The sequence below is a fragment of the Hypanus sabinus genome, chromosome 19 (assembly GCF_030144855.1).
Source record: "Hypanus sabinus isolate sHypSab1 chromosome 19, sHypSab1.hap1, whole genome shotgun sequence".
Classification (NCBI taxonomy): Eukaryota; Metazoa; Chordata; class Chondrichthyes; order Myliobatiformes; family Dasyatidae; genus Hypanus; species Hypanus sabinus.
The window spans coordinates 1,667,102-1,684,454 of NC_082724.1; the positions used below are offsets into that span (position 1 = coordinate 1,667,102).

The 17,353-nt window shown below is 42.6% G+C and overlaps 1 protein-coding gene across 6 annotated transcripts in view; it reads right to left on the reverse strand.

Annotated features, from left to right (window-relative positions):
- The window catches only part of usp19 (ubiquitin specific peptidase 19), a 217,995-nt gene that overhangs the window by 72,125 nt on the left and 128,517 nt on the right, over positions 1-17,353 (reverse strand). For all 6 annotated transcript variants that reach the window (XM_059943872.1, XM_059943873.1, XM_059943870.1 and 3 more), the window contains 2 exons: positions 7,065-7,223; positions 4,869-4,979 (listed from right to left, as the gene is read on the reverse strand). In XM_059943872.1, the coding sequence (XP_059799855.1) occupies positions 4,869-4,979; positions 7,065-7,223 (270 nt within the window). The remainder of the gene's footprint in view (positions 1-4,868; positions 4,980-7,064; positions 7,224-17,353) is intronic.

Genomic DNA, 17,353 nt, shown 5'->3' on the forward strand with positions numbered 1-17,353 from the left:
GTCCCTGCCTTGTCCCCATATCCCTTGATTCCCCAGAGAGAATTCCAAGTGTGACATTTGGGCACCAAGGCAGCGTAGTGGATAGCACATTATTACAGCTTGGGGCATTGGAATTTGGAGTTAATTTCTGGTGCTGCTTTGTAAGGAGTCTCTGTACGACCTCCCCATGGAATGCATAGGGTTTCTCTGGGTCCTCCGTTTCCTCCCACAGTCCAAAGACATTCTGGGTAGGCTAAATGGTCATTGCAAATTGTCCCATGATTAGGTTAGGGTTAAATCGGGGTTGTCAGGGGTTGCTGGGTGGTGCAACTTGAAGAGCCAGAAGATCCTAGTCCACACTGTATCTCTAAATCATTACCATTACTTGGTTCTGACACACCTTTCTCAATGAATGGCAGAACATTTGGTAGAGGACATGTACAATAATGGTAGGGTGCTGAGGAATGTTTATGAACTGAGGGACCTCGTGGTTCAAGTTGATATTACTCTGAAAATGGCAACACAGGCAGACAGGTTGAAGGCAGGTGTGTGCTTGACTTCATTAAGAAGGGCACAGAATATAAAAGTTGGTATGTTATTGTGTTTAGTTCTGTTCACCTCATTGTTGGAAGGATGTAGAAGCTTGAGAGAGGGTGCAGAGCCGATTTATCCAGATGCTGCCCAGATTACAGAGCGTGTCTTATGAGGACAGGATGAGCGAGTTAGGGGTTTTCTCTTTGGAGTAAAGGTGGGAGAGAGGAGACTTGACAGAGGTGTACATGATAACAGGCATAGATAGAATGGACAGTCAAAGACTTGTCCCCAGGATAGAAATGGCTAATATGAGTATAATTTTAAGGTGATTGGAGGAAAATATAGGGAGGAAGGATGGCAAGTTCTTTCTGGAGAGCGGCGAGTGTGTGTAATGCTCTGCTGGGGTGGTGGCAAAGGTAGATACATTAGAAGAATTTAATAGCCTCTTACATGGGTGCATGGTGCATGGATGATCGAAAAAGCGAGGGCTATGTTAGAGCAGGTTAAAAGGTTGGCAAAACATCATAGGCCGAAGGGCTTGTACTGTTCTACGTTTTGCTGCATCTTTGTAAACTGATGGTTCGACCACACTCGGTAGCATTGTGAGCAGATCACATCTCCACTCTACAGAAAGAATGTCATTGTGCTGGAGAGACCAGAAGACGCTCACCTGGATTGGAAGGCTTTGGTTATGTGCAGCTACTGGACAGGTTGGGTCTGGTTTGTATTGAGTGAAGGAGGCCTAGGGGTGCTCTTATAGAATCACCAGGGGTGGATAGTTATGGTCTTTCTCCAGGGTTGAGGAGTCTAAAACTAGAACACATAGGTTAAAAGTGAAGGAAAAGATGAAAAGGGCACCAGAGGGGCAAATTTTTCCCCACACATATGGGCATATGGAATGAGCTACCACAGGAAGTGGAAGAGAGAAGTACAATTATAACATTTAAAAGATACTCTTAGAGACTCACAGAGAGGAAAAGATTAGAGGGAAATGGGCCAAATGCAGAAAAAGATAGGTCTAACTTAGATAGGTGCCTTGGTCAGCATGTTTGAGTTAGGCTGAAGGGCCTGCTGTATAGCTTTAAAACCATAAATACACACAGAATAGGGTAGATAGAATATTTTTCTCATTATAGGGGCATTGAGAAGGACAAGCTTGAGGTGAGAGGAAGGAGTTTTAAGGTGGATTTATGGGGAAAGTTATTTTTTTGACTCTGTGCAGTGGAGGTGGTGGGTATTAGATGCAATCAGTATGCTAGAGGGGCATTTAGTTGGGCACTTAAATAGGCAAAGCAAAGAATATTATCATCCAACTGAGTGTAGTGGACAAATGGGTCAGCACTGTTGTGGTGGAAGGAAGGGCCTGTACTATACGATACAACTCTGACATTAATGCTCTGAACCTTGAAAGTCCAGAAATCCCCTTTTGCCTGGTGTGGATTATTTTTCACAAGAACTGGCAGACTGGAAGCCATTGCTTACGTGCTAGTTCCTGGGTTGAGGTTTACATCTTTACATGGGCTTCAGGCTGTAACTTCAACTGAACAGCACCACCTAGTGTTAAGTTGCTTGCAAACTGTTCCTCACAATCAAATATATTATCACTGACTTAAATGACATGAATTTTTTTGTTTTAAGGCAAATCCTAACAGTAGTAAAATCTGTCCAAATTCTTTCCTTCCTACAACAGCAGGCAATTCGAATTCAATAAAATCATGGTATTCAAAATAAGTTCACCATTCCAGCCTACACATTTTCAGCTGTTCTCTCTCAGCCAGTCAGTCGGAGTTTAGAAACACTTGATTCCATTCCAATTCTACAGGCTCTACTGAAGCCAACATGCGAGCGATCTACTGGCACTGGCATGGACAGGGCTGCTGGAATTGATGGGAAACAGATAGGTTCCCAGGCGATGCGCACCACAGAAAGCTCTGAGAAGTGAACTCACATATGTAATGAATAGAAGTTAATAAAGAATAGAAAAACACTGCATAAAGCAAAAAAATGAAGATCTCAATCATGCTTTGACAATGGATTCGTCAGCATCAGAGTGAACATATGCCACCTAGTGGTATGCTGATCATGAAACAAGCAAAGATCTATCACAACAAACTCAAAATTAAAGGTAGTTGTAAAAAATCAGCAGGCTGATTGCAGAAATTTAAGTCTACAATGCTGATTGTTTTTATACCTTACATAAAACCTAAAAAAACATACCATTTAATCAAACACAACATTGTAGGTGGAGACTGAATGCCTGCTGTTGTCTGTTGTTGTTCAACAGCTGATTCAGGTCTTCTCCTGATGCTGCCGTGCTGCTTCTGTCACCTTGCACACATTATATTTTCATTATATTCATGGTATCTAATCACTTTTACTGTTAAGTACAGCAAATGAAGTGTGACGGACACTGGTAGCACATAAATTAAAAGTCAAAAATGATGGCGATCCAAGCTCTCTCACAATGAATTGCAAAAACAAAAAAATCCAAAATACTTCTGGCCCCAAGAACTCCAGACAAGGGGTACTCAACCTGTACTTTTTGCTGACTGGTGATTCCCCAGCTATTAGAAATGATCCATTGATCTATATTTTCCCAGATCTCATTGTACATCTAGATTATCAGAAGTGCTATTGTTTTGTGAAGCTGGGGAGTGTGCAAGGACAGGGTTAGGGTGGTAGAGGACTTTGTCTTTATGTAGTTCAGTGAAAAGCTCATTCTTTAACTAAGGGAGTAAACAATGAGCTGGAGCTGTCTCCAATCTTTCCTCAGTGAAAAGTTTCCAGTGATCATTAACCCTTTCTTCATCCTTGCCATACCAATCACATTTCTCTTGTAACAGAGGCACCATAGTGTTCCAAAAACACACTGAAAGTCAGCAACATGGGTAGATAAGCAGTGAAGAAGGCACATGGCATGTTTACCTTCACAGGACTGACACCAACTTACTGCCCTCTAACTGTGCCTATTGTCTTGTCTATTATTTATTGTAATGCCTGCACTGTTTTGGACACTTTATGCAGTCATGGGTAGGTCTGTAGTCTAGTGTAGTTTTTTTTTCTGTGTTGTTTTTCACGTAGTTCAGTGTAGTTTTTGTACTGTTTCATGTAGCACCATGGTCCTGAAAAACGTTGTCTCGTTTTTACTGTGTACTGTACCAGCAGTTATGGTTGAAATGACAATAAAAAGTGATTTGACTTAACAAGACATGCATACACATAGGGGCACTATATTAAAATGTTAGAGAACATTGGTTAGACCATCCTGAGTACTATGTGCTGTTCTGGTCACCACTCTATATGAAGCAATTGAGATGGAGAGATCCAGAAGAGATTCACTGGGATTTTTCTCAGGACTGGAGGCCTTTAGTTCTGAGGGGAGATTGGACATGCTGGGCTTGTTTTTCCTGGAGGGAAGGAGACTGATAGAAGTATGTAAAATTATGAGGCATACATAGGGCAGATAGTCAGTTTCTTCTGTCCCACAGAGGGAGTAAAGATGGCATAGGTTTATATATAGTTTTTTCATAAATTCTATTGTATTTCTTTATTTTCCTGTAAACGCCTGAAAGAAAATGAATCGCAAGGTAATATATGGTGAATATACGTACATTCTTTGATAATAAATTTACTTTGAACTTTGAAGGGCTTAGGGCAGGGGTGTCAAACTCATTTTAGGTCACGGACCGGATTGGGCAAAATGCAGCTTCATGCGGGCCGGATCAGTCGGGCGCGTGCGAATGCAGCTTTCATTGCCTCCGTTTTTTCAGCCTGTTCTCATGTGTCTCAGTCTCTGCTATAACTACAAAGTGTTTCACTTCACAAATTCCATTTCTTATGAAGGACACTGCTGAGCAAGCATTATTTTTATGATTGGTATTAATTTACAATCATAGGCTTCATATCGCCGGGCCATTAATAATTAAAATAATAGATTTATCTAAAATGATCTCGCGGGCCAGATATAATTGTACGCCGGGCCGGATATGGCCCGCGGGCCTTGAGTTTGACACCTATGGCTTAGAGTGAAAGGAAAGGGTTTTAAAGAGGATGTAAGTAGTAGTTTGTTTACACACAGTGGTTGATATGTGGAATGTGCAACTAGAGGTGGCGGTGGAGTCAGATACTGACTTTCTTTAAGAGACATTTTGACAGGCGAGGTACAGGAGGATAAGGATCTTGGTGCAACAGCGATTAGAATGCAAGGTTGGCATGGACATTGTGGGCTGTGTGACCATCAGAAGTCAGATGGGGCTTTGGCTTAACGTCTCATAACACTGTTGCCATCCTTAGTACAGTTTCTCAGGGTGAACCACACTAACCCCATCACCCCATCTCATTTTCTGCATACTCACCTTGAAACACATGGGACACACCAGCTTGGACTTGTACTGGCCCTGGAACAGGTCCACAATGAAGGAATCATTTCGCATCTTGTGACGCTCCCAAGCTTCCTCTGCCACCACCTATAGAGTTCAATGAACAGGAGATGCTGCAGGTGAAACATGTGATAAGACTCCTTTGTTTATTTACACCACAGCAAGTACTGGCAAAGTGAGATCACCTGCACTTAATCTGCTCTCTTGGTTATTTACATACACCTCCCGCTGCTGTCCAAACATTCTCTCCGTGGTTTCCTCAAAGTACTCCGATTTCCTCTCACAGTCCAAGGACATGCCAGCTGGTCGGTCAATTGGTCATTGTAAATTGTCCCATGATTAAATTGGGGAGCTGCTGGGCAGCGCAGCTCAAAGGGACAGTTCCATGTTGTATCTCAATAACTTCCGGTAATGTTCCCCTCTACCCCTCTCCACTCCCCATCCCTTTTCCCTCTCTCACCTTATCTCCTTGCCTGCCCATCACCTCCCTCTGCGACTCCTCCTCCTTTTTCTTCCTTCCATGGCCTTCCGTCCTTCCTATCAGACTTCCACTTCTACAGCCCTGAATGTCCTTCACCAATCAACTTCCCAGCTCTTTACTTCAGCCCCACCTCTCCTGGTTTCACCTGTTGCCTTTTGTTTCTCCCTCTCCCCCCCACACCTTTTAACTCTATACTCATCTTTTTTTCTCCAATTCTGCTGAAGGGTCTCAGCCCACAATGTCGACTGTACTCTTTTCCATTGAAGCTGCCTGGCCTGCTGAGCTCCCCCAGCATTTTGTGTGTGATGCTTGGATTTCCAGCACCTGCAGATTTTCTCTTAACTAAGATCTCAGGACATCTTTAGAGAGCAGTGTCTCAGAAAGGCAGCGTTCATTGTTGAGGACCTCCAGCACTCAGGGCATGCCCTTTTCTCACTGTTACCATCAGGTAAGAGGTACAGAAGCCTGAAGGCACACACTCAGTGATTCAGCAACAGCTTCTTCCCCTTTGCCATCTGATTCCTAGGTGCACATTGAATCTTTGGACACTACCTCACTTTTAAAAAAAATATACAGTATTTCTGTTTTGGCACATTTTTAAATCTATTTAATATATGTAACTGATTTACTTGTTAATAAATATTATTATTTTTATCTTACTTATTATTATAATTTTTTCGCTGCTAGATTATGTATTGCATTGAACTGCTGCTAAGTTAACAAATTTCATGTCACATACCGGTGATAATAAACCCGATTCTGATCTCCCCCATCTGTTTTGGCTCCACACATCAATTAACATTCTGGTCATTCTGCTGGAATGCTCTTTGACTAATCTGCTGCTGTTATTGACACTACCTCAGACTGCCCTACAGTCTTTACACCATTCTGCTAGCTTGCTCCTTAATTATTATGTACTGTTACTCCGTGAGCCTGATGTACACGACAGTAAACCCACCTCATTTAATTCTCTCCAAAATACAACTTTAACCTCAAGACAGGAAATTCTGCACAAGATCAAACACAAGAAAGTCTGCAGATGCTGGAAATTCATACAAAATACTGGAGGAACTCAGTAGGGCAAGGAGCATCTATAAGCAGTTAACTTTCTGGGCTGAGACCCTTCATCAGGACTTTGCAAAACTGCTTTTGATGTCGTGTCTGGTTGATGACACTTCTCCTTTCTCACCAAAAGCCCGGTTTAACAAGCTATGGTAAACACTAGTTCAGAGGAATGTCAACGCTTTGGAGAAGGTGCAGTGTAAAAAAATGCCAAGGATATTGAAGGATTAAGTTGAACAGAGGATCATGGAGATGTGTAAATGCAATAATTTAATGTCAGAACTAGACTGGAAAATGAAGCTGGATTTTTCTTTAGCCATTCCTCCAAAGGAGTCACAAAGGCCTCTTCAAATTACCAGAGCTCCAGTTTCCTGACATTATCTGAACACTCCTCTTTGTAAACAGACTGGCCAGACTAAATGGTGACACGACAAAGTGCTTAACAAACAGGCACACACACTTGTTGTGCACAGGAGGCAATGTCGAGGGACTTGTGCACTAAATCCAATATCTGCAATATCTGGAACAAATGCAACAAAAGGCAACAGCTGCAGTTGTAGATCTGAGGTACCCAGTATAGCTCAATGGGCTGAATTGCCTAATTCTGTTTCCATTTCTCATGGTCTTACCTCATCGGGGCGTCCATCGGAGTCCACTGTCTCTGTGTACGGTTTGTTCTGTATCCTATTAAGGTCCTCATGCAGGCCATCCAGCAGAAATGCCATAAACTCCTGTGCATCGTGCTGTGCGTAACCAGTGAACTGGCTGGCTTTACTGGCCACAATAGCCTGGAAAGAAAGAGCCACACGTAGCCAAAACAACAGACACATTTATTTGTATCACACCACAGAATTAGGCAATGAGATACCAGTAATATCTATTTTATCCTTTTACCTGTCATGGGTGCCCTTTGCCCTGGGCCAAAGTCTCAGCAGATGCCAGAAAGTGACACATCAGAATAAAGAACATAGAAACCTACAGCACATTACAGGCCCTTCGGCCCACAACGTTGTGCTGACCATGTAACCTACTCTAGAGACTGCCTGGAATTTCCCTACTGCACAGCCCTCTATTTTCCTAGCCCCATGTTCCTATCTAAGAGGTTCTTAAAAGACCCTATTGTATCTGCTTTCACGACCGCTACCGGCAGTATATTCCATGCACCCACCACTCTGTGTGAAAAACTAACCCCTGACATCCCCTCGGTATGTATTTCCAAGCACCTTAAAACTATGCCCCCTCGTGCTAGCCATTTCAGCCCTGGGGAAAAAAGCCTCTGACTATCCACATGATCAATGCCTCTCATCATCTTATATACCTCTATCAGGACACCTCTCATCCTGTGCCATTCTAAAAAGAAAGGCCAAGTACACTCAACCTATTCTCATAAGGTACACCCTCCAATCCAGGCAACATCCTTGTAAATCTCCTGTGCACTCCCTCTACATCCTTCCTGTAGTGAGGTGATCAAAATCAAATGCAGTACTCCAAGTGGGGTCTTCTATAACTGAAAAGATGTGGCACTGCCACTGTACACTCTTTGGCTGGCTGAGTCTCTGCAGTACATTCTTGCTGCGAGCTGAGCCACAGATTCCAGTGTTTGTACAGCTTTTCCTAGTAATGCTGTGGAAACTGTGTGCCTATTACATTTTTAAAGACTGCTTTGTGTGATAATGATCTCATCACATTTATAAGAAAAAAGCAGCCGTCAACCAATTGGCCCCCTGAGCCTGCTGTACCAATCACCTCTCTCACCCAACCTTCCTACATGCAGTTACAGAAAACTACATGAGGAACAGGCCATTCGGCCACTTAGCCCATGCTGATATTTTGCCTACTCCCATCGACCCAAGGCTGGACCATAGCTCTCCATAACCCTCCCATCTATATACTTAACCAAACTTCTTTTAAATGTAGAAATCGAACCAACATCCACCACTTCCACTGGTATCTCATTCCACACTCGTATCACCCTCTGAGTAAAGACGATCCCCCTCAGGTTCCCTTTAAATACTTCACCTTGCATCCTTAATCTATGACTAGTTTTAGTCTCACCCAATCTCGGTGGAAATGCTTGCTTGCACTTACCCTCTCTATACCACTATCAAATCTCCCCTTAATCCTCTACGTTTTCTGGATTAGTATGGATTCAAAAGCTACCAGGAGAAGACAGGAAAATGGGGTTGAGAGGGCCTATAAATCAGATCTGCTTGAATAGAGGAACAGACTCGATGGGCTGAAAGGCCTAATTCTGCTCCTATACCTTCTGGTCTACATCATAGGGGTTGAACTAGTGAACTGTCTCAGTGCTCACCTCTCACTGACATAAAGCAGTGTTCCAGTATCACTACTGTTTAACAAACTGTCATTCACAGCTTTGGGAAATTCATTTTTGAGAAATGAGTTTTGGCAGATTAACAGCTGCATGACATGGTGTAAGATGAGCAGAGGCTGTACAAAGTTACTTTCCGGTGTCACTTGCCTGGCAGAGCCTGGGGCGATATTCCTGGCTGCACAAAACTGCCAGATATTCATTACTCCTGATGCATGATTTCAAAGCATGCCTGATGCACTCAGTGCCACAAAGCAACCCAGGAGTTGAAAGCAGGTCACACTGCTCCTGCAACTAGTGCAGTCTAGAATAATAAGGCCAATTCCTAGGATTTGCTCTGGGAGGCTGAAAACCAGATCAGCACACAAAATGGTGGAGGAACTCAGCAGGTCAAGATGCATCTATGGAGCGGAATTAACATTTGATGTTTCAGGCAGAGACCCTTCAACACTGTATTTCCAGTATTTACAGATTATCTTGTGTTCATAAACTGCAAAAAAAAAGTCTACAAGTAGTGAATAGAGCAGAGTCCATCACAAGCAAAGCCCTCCCCACTACTGAGGAGGAAAGCAGAATCCATCATCAAGACCTCAGCCTTGAAACCTCCTTGTGCAAGTGTATCCCAGGTTGTCTCTAATGTAGATCCCAGTCAGTTTGGATTGGCAACATCTCCTCCAGTACAGATGCGCCACATGGCTGTGTGCTTACATTTATGGCTAAGCACAGCTCCAATGCCATATTTAAGTTTGCTGACAACACCACTATTGTTGGTCAAATCAAAGGTAATGACAAATCAGCATATAGGAGGCAGATTTGAAATCTGGCTGAGTGGTGACACAACACAACCTGACTCAATGTCACAAGGAGCTGATTATTACCTTCAGAAGGTGGGAACTGGAGGTTCATGAGAAGCAGGACCTCAAAGGTAGTAATCTTGGGATTATTGCCTGTGCCACATGACAGTGAGTATAGGAATAGAGTGAGTTGGAGAATAAATGCGTGGCTGAGGGATTGGAGCAGAGGGCAGGGATTCAGATTTCTCGATCATTGGGACTTCTTTTGGGGCAGGGGTGATCTATACAAAAAGGATGGATTGCACTTGAATCTCAGGGGGACCAATATCCTTGCAGGGAGGTTTGCTAAGGCTACTGGGGAGAGTTTAAACTAGAATTGCTTGGGGCAGGGGTGGCAACCGAGGAAGGTGTGGTTAACTTACAAATAGTGAAAGCTTGGAGACAGTGCGAGAGGGAAGATAGGCAGGTGATAAAGAAGGATGCATGCAGACTGATGGTCTGAGATGTGTCTATTTTAATGCAAGAAGCATCAAGAAAAAAGCGGATGGGCTTAGAGCATGGATCAGTATGTACAGCTATGATATTTGGCCATTATAGAGACTTGAATGGTTCAAGGGCTGGAATAGTTACTTAGATGTTTTAGATGTTTCAGAAAGTACAGGGAGGGGGCCATAAAAGGTGGGAGCATTGCACTGTTATCAGAGATAGTGTCACGGTTGCAGAAATGGAGGAAGTCACAGAGGGATCGTCAACTGAGTCTCCGTGGGTCTAAGTTAGGAAAAGAAATGGGTCAATAACTCTACTGGGTGTTTTTTATAGACCACCCAATAGTAACAGGGACATCGAGGAGCAGATAGGGAGACAGATTCTGCAAAGGTGTATTAATAACAGCATCATCATGGTGGGAGATCTTAATTTCCCAAATATTGATTCACATCTCCCTAGAGCAAGGGGTTTAGATAGGGTGGAGTTTGTTAGGTGTGTTCAGGAAGGTTTCCTGACACAATATGTTTAAAAAGCTTACAAGAGGAGAGGTTGTACTTGATCTGGTATTGGGAAATGAACCTGGTCAGGTGTCAAGTCTTTTAGTGGGAGAGCATTTTGGAGACAGTGATCACAATTCTATCTCCTTTACCATAGCATTGGAGAAGGATAGGAACACACAAATTAGGAAAATGTTTAATTGGAGTAAGCGGAAATATTAAGCTATCAGGCAGGAACTTGAAAGTATAAATTGGGAACAGATGTTCTCAGAGAAATGTACGGCAGAAATGTGACAAATATTCAGGGGATATTTGTTTGACTTTCTGCATAGGTATGTTCCAATGAGACACAAAAAGGATGGTGGGGTGCAGGAACTGTGGTGTACAAAGGCTGTTGAAAATCTAGTCAAGAAGAAAAGGTTCAATAAACTAGGTAATGATAGAGATTGAGAAAATTATATGGCTAGCAGGAAGGAGCTTAAGAATGAAATTAAGAGAGCCAGAAGGGGCCATGAGAAGGCCTTGGTGAGCAGGATTAATGAAAACGGCAAGGCATTCTGCAAGTACGTGAAGAGCAAGAGGATAAGACGTGATAGAATAGGACTAATCAAGTGTGACAGTGGAAAAGAGTATGGAACCAGAATAGCAGAGGTATTTAATGAATACTTTGCTTCAGTATTCACTACGGAAAAGGACTTTGGCGATTGTAGGGATGAATGACAGTGGACTGAAAAGCTTGAGCACATAGACATTAAGAAAGAGTATGTGCTGGAGCTTTTAGAAAGCATCAAGTTGGATAAGTCACCGGGAACAGACAAGATATACCCCAGGCTATTGTGGAAGGTGAGGGAGGAGATTGCTGAGCCTCTGGCAATGATGTTTGCATCATCAGTGGGGATGGGAGACGCTCTGGAGGATTGGAGGGTTACAGATGTGGTTCCCTTATTCAAGAAAAGGAACAGAGATAGGCAAGGAAATTACAGTGAGTCTTACTTCAGTGGTTGGTAAGTTGATGGAGAAGTTCCTGAGAGGCAGGATTTATGAACATTTGGAGAGGCATAATATGATTAGGAACAGTCAGCATGGCTTTGTCAAAGGCAGGTCGTGCCTTACGAGCCTGACTGAATTTTGAGGATGTGACTAAACACATTGATGAATGTAGAGCAGTAGATGTAGTGTATATAGATTTCAGCAAGGCATTTGATAAGGTACCCCAATGCAAGGCCTATTGAGTAAGTAAGCAGGCATGCAATCCAAGGAGACATTGCTTTGTGGATCCAGAACCGGCTTGCCCACAGAAGGCAAAGAGTGGTTGTAGACGGGTCATATTCTGCATGGAGGCCTGTGACCAGTGGTGAGCCTCAGGGATCTGTTCTGGGACCCCTACTCTTTATGATTTTTATAAATGACCTGGATGAGGAAGTGGAGGGATGGATTAGAAAATCTGCTGATGACACAAAGGTTGGGGGTGTTGTGGATAGTGTGGAGGGCTGTCAAACGGCTACAGCGGGACATCGGTATGTAAAGGGGCTTTCTTTTTTTCTTCTTTGTTACTGTGTATGTAATAAAAAGGGCTTCTTTGTTTTGTTAAAAGCAGGAATGTTTCTTTGTTGCGAGAGAGTGCTGGAAGCTTGTTTGGGTTAAAATTTACTGATAACGAGAATTGTATTCCTTTGTAAACCAAATGGGGATTAATGTTGTTCTTTCTTCAGCGTCTGTAAGCTTTTGTTGACGGGCTTTTGGGCAGATCGGCGTGAGGGGGTTGAGAGAGAGGACGCAATGCTGTAAGCTGGGCGAGGAACGGACCCCAAGTGGGGGTCCGAGGCCAGGAGGTACTCCGAGGAGGGAGGGGATGAAGCTAGATGTGCTTGGTTGACCACTTCGGAGGGTCCTGAGCTGCGAGTCGAGGAGTTCAGAGGGGATAATAGTGGTGGCCAGAAGACTTCAGTAATTGAGCTCCAACGGTTGTGCACGAAGTGGTTTGGACTTTGATAAGTTTGGCGCCTTTTCTTTATTTTTTTCTTCATATAAACTGTATCATTATTAATCACTTAATTATAGTAACCTTTATAAATTGTACTCATTTAATCGATATGGTGTACTGTCTGTTTTTGGGCGAGGTGGGGACATCACAGAGCATCCACACCAGCTGATTACCCAGTTTGGTGGGGCCAAAGGCTGCTCCCCCTAGACGAGAACGAGCTGAGCGAGCATGACGCGACCCAGGGGGTTACAGATAGGATGCAAAACTGGGCTGAGAAGTGGCAGATGGAGTTCAACCCAGATAAGTGTGAGGTGGTTCATTTTGGTAGGTCAAATATGATGGCAGAATACAGTATTAATGGTAAGACTCTTGGCAGTGTGGAGGATCAGAGGGATCTAGGGGTTTGAGTCCATAGTACACTCAAAGCTGCTATGCAGGTTGACTGTGTGGTTAAGGAGGCATATGGTGTATTGGCCTTCATCAACTGTGGGATTGAGTTTAAGAGCCTAGAGGTAATATTACAGCTGTATAGGACCCTGGCCAGACCCCACTTGGAGTGTTGTGCTCAGTTCTGGTCACTTCACTACAGGAAGGATGTGGAAACTATAGAAAGGGTGCAGAGGAGATTTACAAGGATGTTGCCTGGATTGGTGAGCATGCCTTATGAGAATAGGTTGAACTCAGCCTTTTCTCCTTGGAGTGACTGAAGATGAGAGGCGATCTGATAGAGGTGTATAAGATGATGAGAGGCATTGATCATGTGGATAGTCAGAGGCTTTATCTCAGGACTGAAATGGCTAACATGAGAGGGCACAGTTTTAAGGTGCTTGGAAGTAGGTACAGAGGAGATGTCAGGGGCAAGTTTTTTTTTATGCAGAGAGTTGTGAATGCGTGGAATGGGCTGCTGGTGACAGGGGTGGAGGCGGATACTACAGGGTCTTTTAAGAAACTCCTAGGTAGGTACATGGAGCTTAGGAAAGTAGAGGGTTGCCCTAGGTAATTTCCAAAATAAGTACATGCTCGGCATTTCTAACTTCACTTGCCCAGTACCGAACTGTTCCCACATCCTACGGACTCACTTTCAAGAAATCTTCATCTCATGTTCTCAATATTTATTGCTTGCTTGCTTGTTTGTTTGTTTGTTTGTTTATTTATTTATTTATTATTTTATTTATTATTTTTCTTCCTTTTTGTACTTGCACAATTTGCTCTCTTTTGCACATTGGTTGTGCACTATCTTGCTGGTGCTCCAACATGGTGGTTTTGTGGAGCTCATGTTCCATTGACTTGGAACACCTAACCTAGTGGACCTAATTGGTCACCTTGGGAGTTCTCTTCTGTAGTCCTGACTGCAGTTTACATGCCACCGACAGCCGACTATAGTCGCACGTTGTACAACACTTCATGATGTCACCTCCAAACAAGCAGCAGTCTATCCTGACACATTTCACATCACAGTTGCAGATTTCAACCAGGCTTGTTTGAAGAAAGTGCTGCTGAATTACCACCAGCATATAACCTGTAGCACTGGAGGTTCCAATTATACTAAGACAAGGAATGCCTACCGTTATTTGCCCAGACCGTACGTATTTTGGTAAACTGGATCACTTGGTTTTCTTTCTCCTAACTGCATACAGGCAGAAGCTAAAAAGCAAGGCTCCAGAGATTCGGACAACAAAGAGGTGGTCACTGGAGGCAGAGGAGCAATTACAAGGTTGTTTTGAGTCAGTGGACTGGATTGTGTTCAAGCACTCATTTAGGAATCTGAATGAACACACCATGGTTGTAATGGACTTTATTAAAACAGCTGTACATAATTGTGCCACTTAAATCATTCAGAGTCTTCCCCAATCAGAAGCCCTGGATGAACCATGAGATCTGAAATTTGCCAAGGGCCAGATCAGAGGCATTCAAGCCTGGAGACCAAGAAAGTTGCACAAGGTGCAGGTACAATCTTCAAAAAGCCATCTCACAAGCAAAGTGGAAATTCCAGACCAAACTTGAATCAATAAGGGATGTTCAACAGCTGTGGCAGGTCTTGAATGCCATAACTTCTTATAAAGTTAAATCAAGCAGCATAGGAGACAGCAGGCTTCATTTCCAGATGAGATCAAAGCCTTCACTTTGACTGCCCAGAACACAGAAGAACCATCTCAAACTCCTACATCCAATGATGTCAGTCTCTGAAGCTGACATGAGGGTGAACCCAATGAAAGCATTTGGACTGGACAGACTACCTGGCCATGCACTAAAGACCTGTGCTGATCAACTGGCAGGTGTTTTCACTGAGATCTTTAATCTCTCACTTTGGTTAACCTGCATCCCCTCAACTATTAGGCTCCTGAACCAAAGGGGATAACTTCATTTGCTCCCACAAACAATGGACTGATTTTCAAGGACTCTTCATCTCATGTTCTTGTTTATTGCTATTTAACTATATTCGCATTTATACAGGTTGTTGTCTTCTGCACTCTGATTGAATGCCCTAGTTGATCCTGTTAAAGTTATTGTTCTATAGACTTGTTGAATAAGCCCACAAGAAAATGAATGTCAGCATTGTACATGGTGACATACACATACTTTGAGAAAGAAATTTACTGTGAACTTTATGGGTGTGGTATTTCATCAATTCTATTATGGTTCTTTGATTTATTACTTGCCCACAAGAAAATAAGTCTCAGGGTTGTATATAGTGATGTATATGTAATTTGATAATAAATTTACTTTGAACTTTGAAGCACACCACCATCCAAAGCAATGCTCTCTTCTCACTGTTGTCATCGGGAAGGAGGTACAGAGGCCTTAGGCACCAGGTTCAGAAATAAACATCAGGCTCTTAAATCAATGTGGATAACATCACTCGCTTCAACACTAAGCTAATTCCACAACCTATGGGCACACTTTCAAGACTCTACGAGTCATTCTCAATACAATTTATTACTAATTTTTTTTTGTATTTGCAGAGTTTGTTTTCCTTTGCACATCTGTATTTCTTCCTCTTTCTGCTTAGTATTTTATTTAATCTGTCTTTTGTGAATGGCCACAAGAAAATGAATCTCAGGGTAGTACGTGGTGACATACACATACTTTGATAATAAGATTATTTCCAACTTTAAAAACAAATGGTTGACACTTTCACTAAGAAAGAGAAGTGACAGTCAGGATACTGAGTAGGATTCACAAGACAGGTGGCAACGTTACTTCATGTTCAATTCACTGTCACCTGACTGTATATAATCAATGAAACGTTCCTCCGGACCATGGCGCACCCATAAGACATATCACACAAAACACAAACCGAAATATTATCATAAATAAATTAGTAAAATACAACTCAAAATGCATGTAATGTGCAGCACAGGTAAAGAGCTCACTGTCTTAGTGACGAGACCTCTGTCGTGGCAGGGTATTCATTAGTCTCACAACCTGAGGGAAGAAGCTGTTACTTCCATAGGCTAGTGCCTCAAGAATTAGGGGAAAAGTTTTAAGTAAGGGGTTACTTATTTAATACTGAAAAGTCCTCACTTGAAGGCTGCTTTTTATTTGTGATTTCTGTATTGCAGTTGATCAGCTATTGCCCATTTTTATGGCTCTGGTGATATATAGGAACAAGGCAAAGAATCGGTCATCATCTTATTAAATGTAATGTTTCAGCTCTATACAACACTTGGAATATTGTGTTCAGATCTGGCTGCCTCATTATAAGCAGAATGTGGCAGAGAAGATTTACCAGGATGCTGCCTGGATTAGAGAGTTGAGGATAAGTTGAGAAGGTAGGGCTTTTCTCTTGCAGTGAAGGAAGATGGAGAGGTGACCTGTTAGAGACATAGATTGAATGGACAGCCAAAGACATTTTCTCAAGATTGAAATGGCCAATATGAGGGGATGCAAATTTAAAATGATTGGAGAAAAGTATGAGGGATGTTAGAGGGAAGTTGTTTTTTTTTTAATGTACAGAGTGGTGGGTGCATTGAATGTTCTGCCAGGGTTAGAGGCAGATACATCAAGGACATTTAAGAAACTCTTAATTAGGCACATGGATGATAGAAAATTGGAGGGCTATGTGGGAGGGAAGTTAGATTGATCTTAGTAGATTAAAAAATCAGCACAACATTGAGGCTGAAGGGCCTATACAATTCTATATTCTATGAATGCAGATCAACAATGAGTGTTCACTACTATTTCTAACAACACAGGAGACAATCCTGTTAGAACCTGATATACAGAAATAGAGGACTGCCATTCAAACTCTCCAACCCATTTCACTGGTCAATTACATTACATACAACCAAAAGATCACATTTCAGAAACTGAACTAACTCAATTTGGGGCAAGAGGTTAAGGAACGGTTAGAAAGATTACCTTTATTTGTCACACGTGTATTGAAACAGAGTGAAATGTTGCTTGCATCAAATCAGCGAGGATTGCACTAGGGTTTTAGAAATTTCTTCAATTCTTCAGCCCAGCCCACATCTCCCCAACACTAGTCAACCATTTCAAGAGGCAACACTGCCATGAGTTATTTCATAGAACCACTGAGTCTGTCAGATCTCCGGCAGAGCAAATTCTCACTCAGTGCCAAACCCATAATTACTGGTATTACCTGGAAGAAGGGCACCCACCTACACCTTTTCCTTCTGTAAAGGAAGCTAAATACAACATTTAAACCTCCCCATAACATAGCTATATAAAAATAAGAGATTCTGCAGATGCTGGAAATCCAGAGCAACACACACAAAATGTTGGAGGAACTCAGCAGGTCAGCATCTATGGAGGGTAATGAACATTCAATGTTTTGGGTCAAGACTCTTTAACAGGTGTGTCT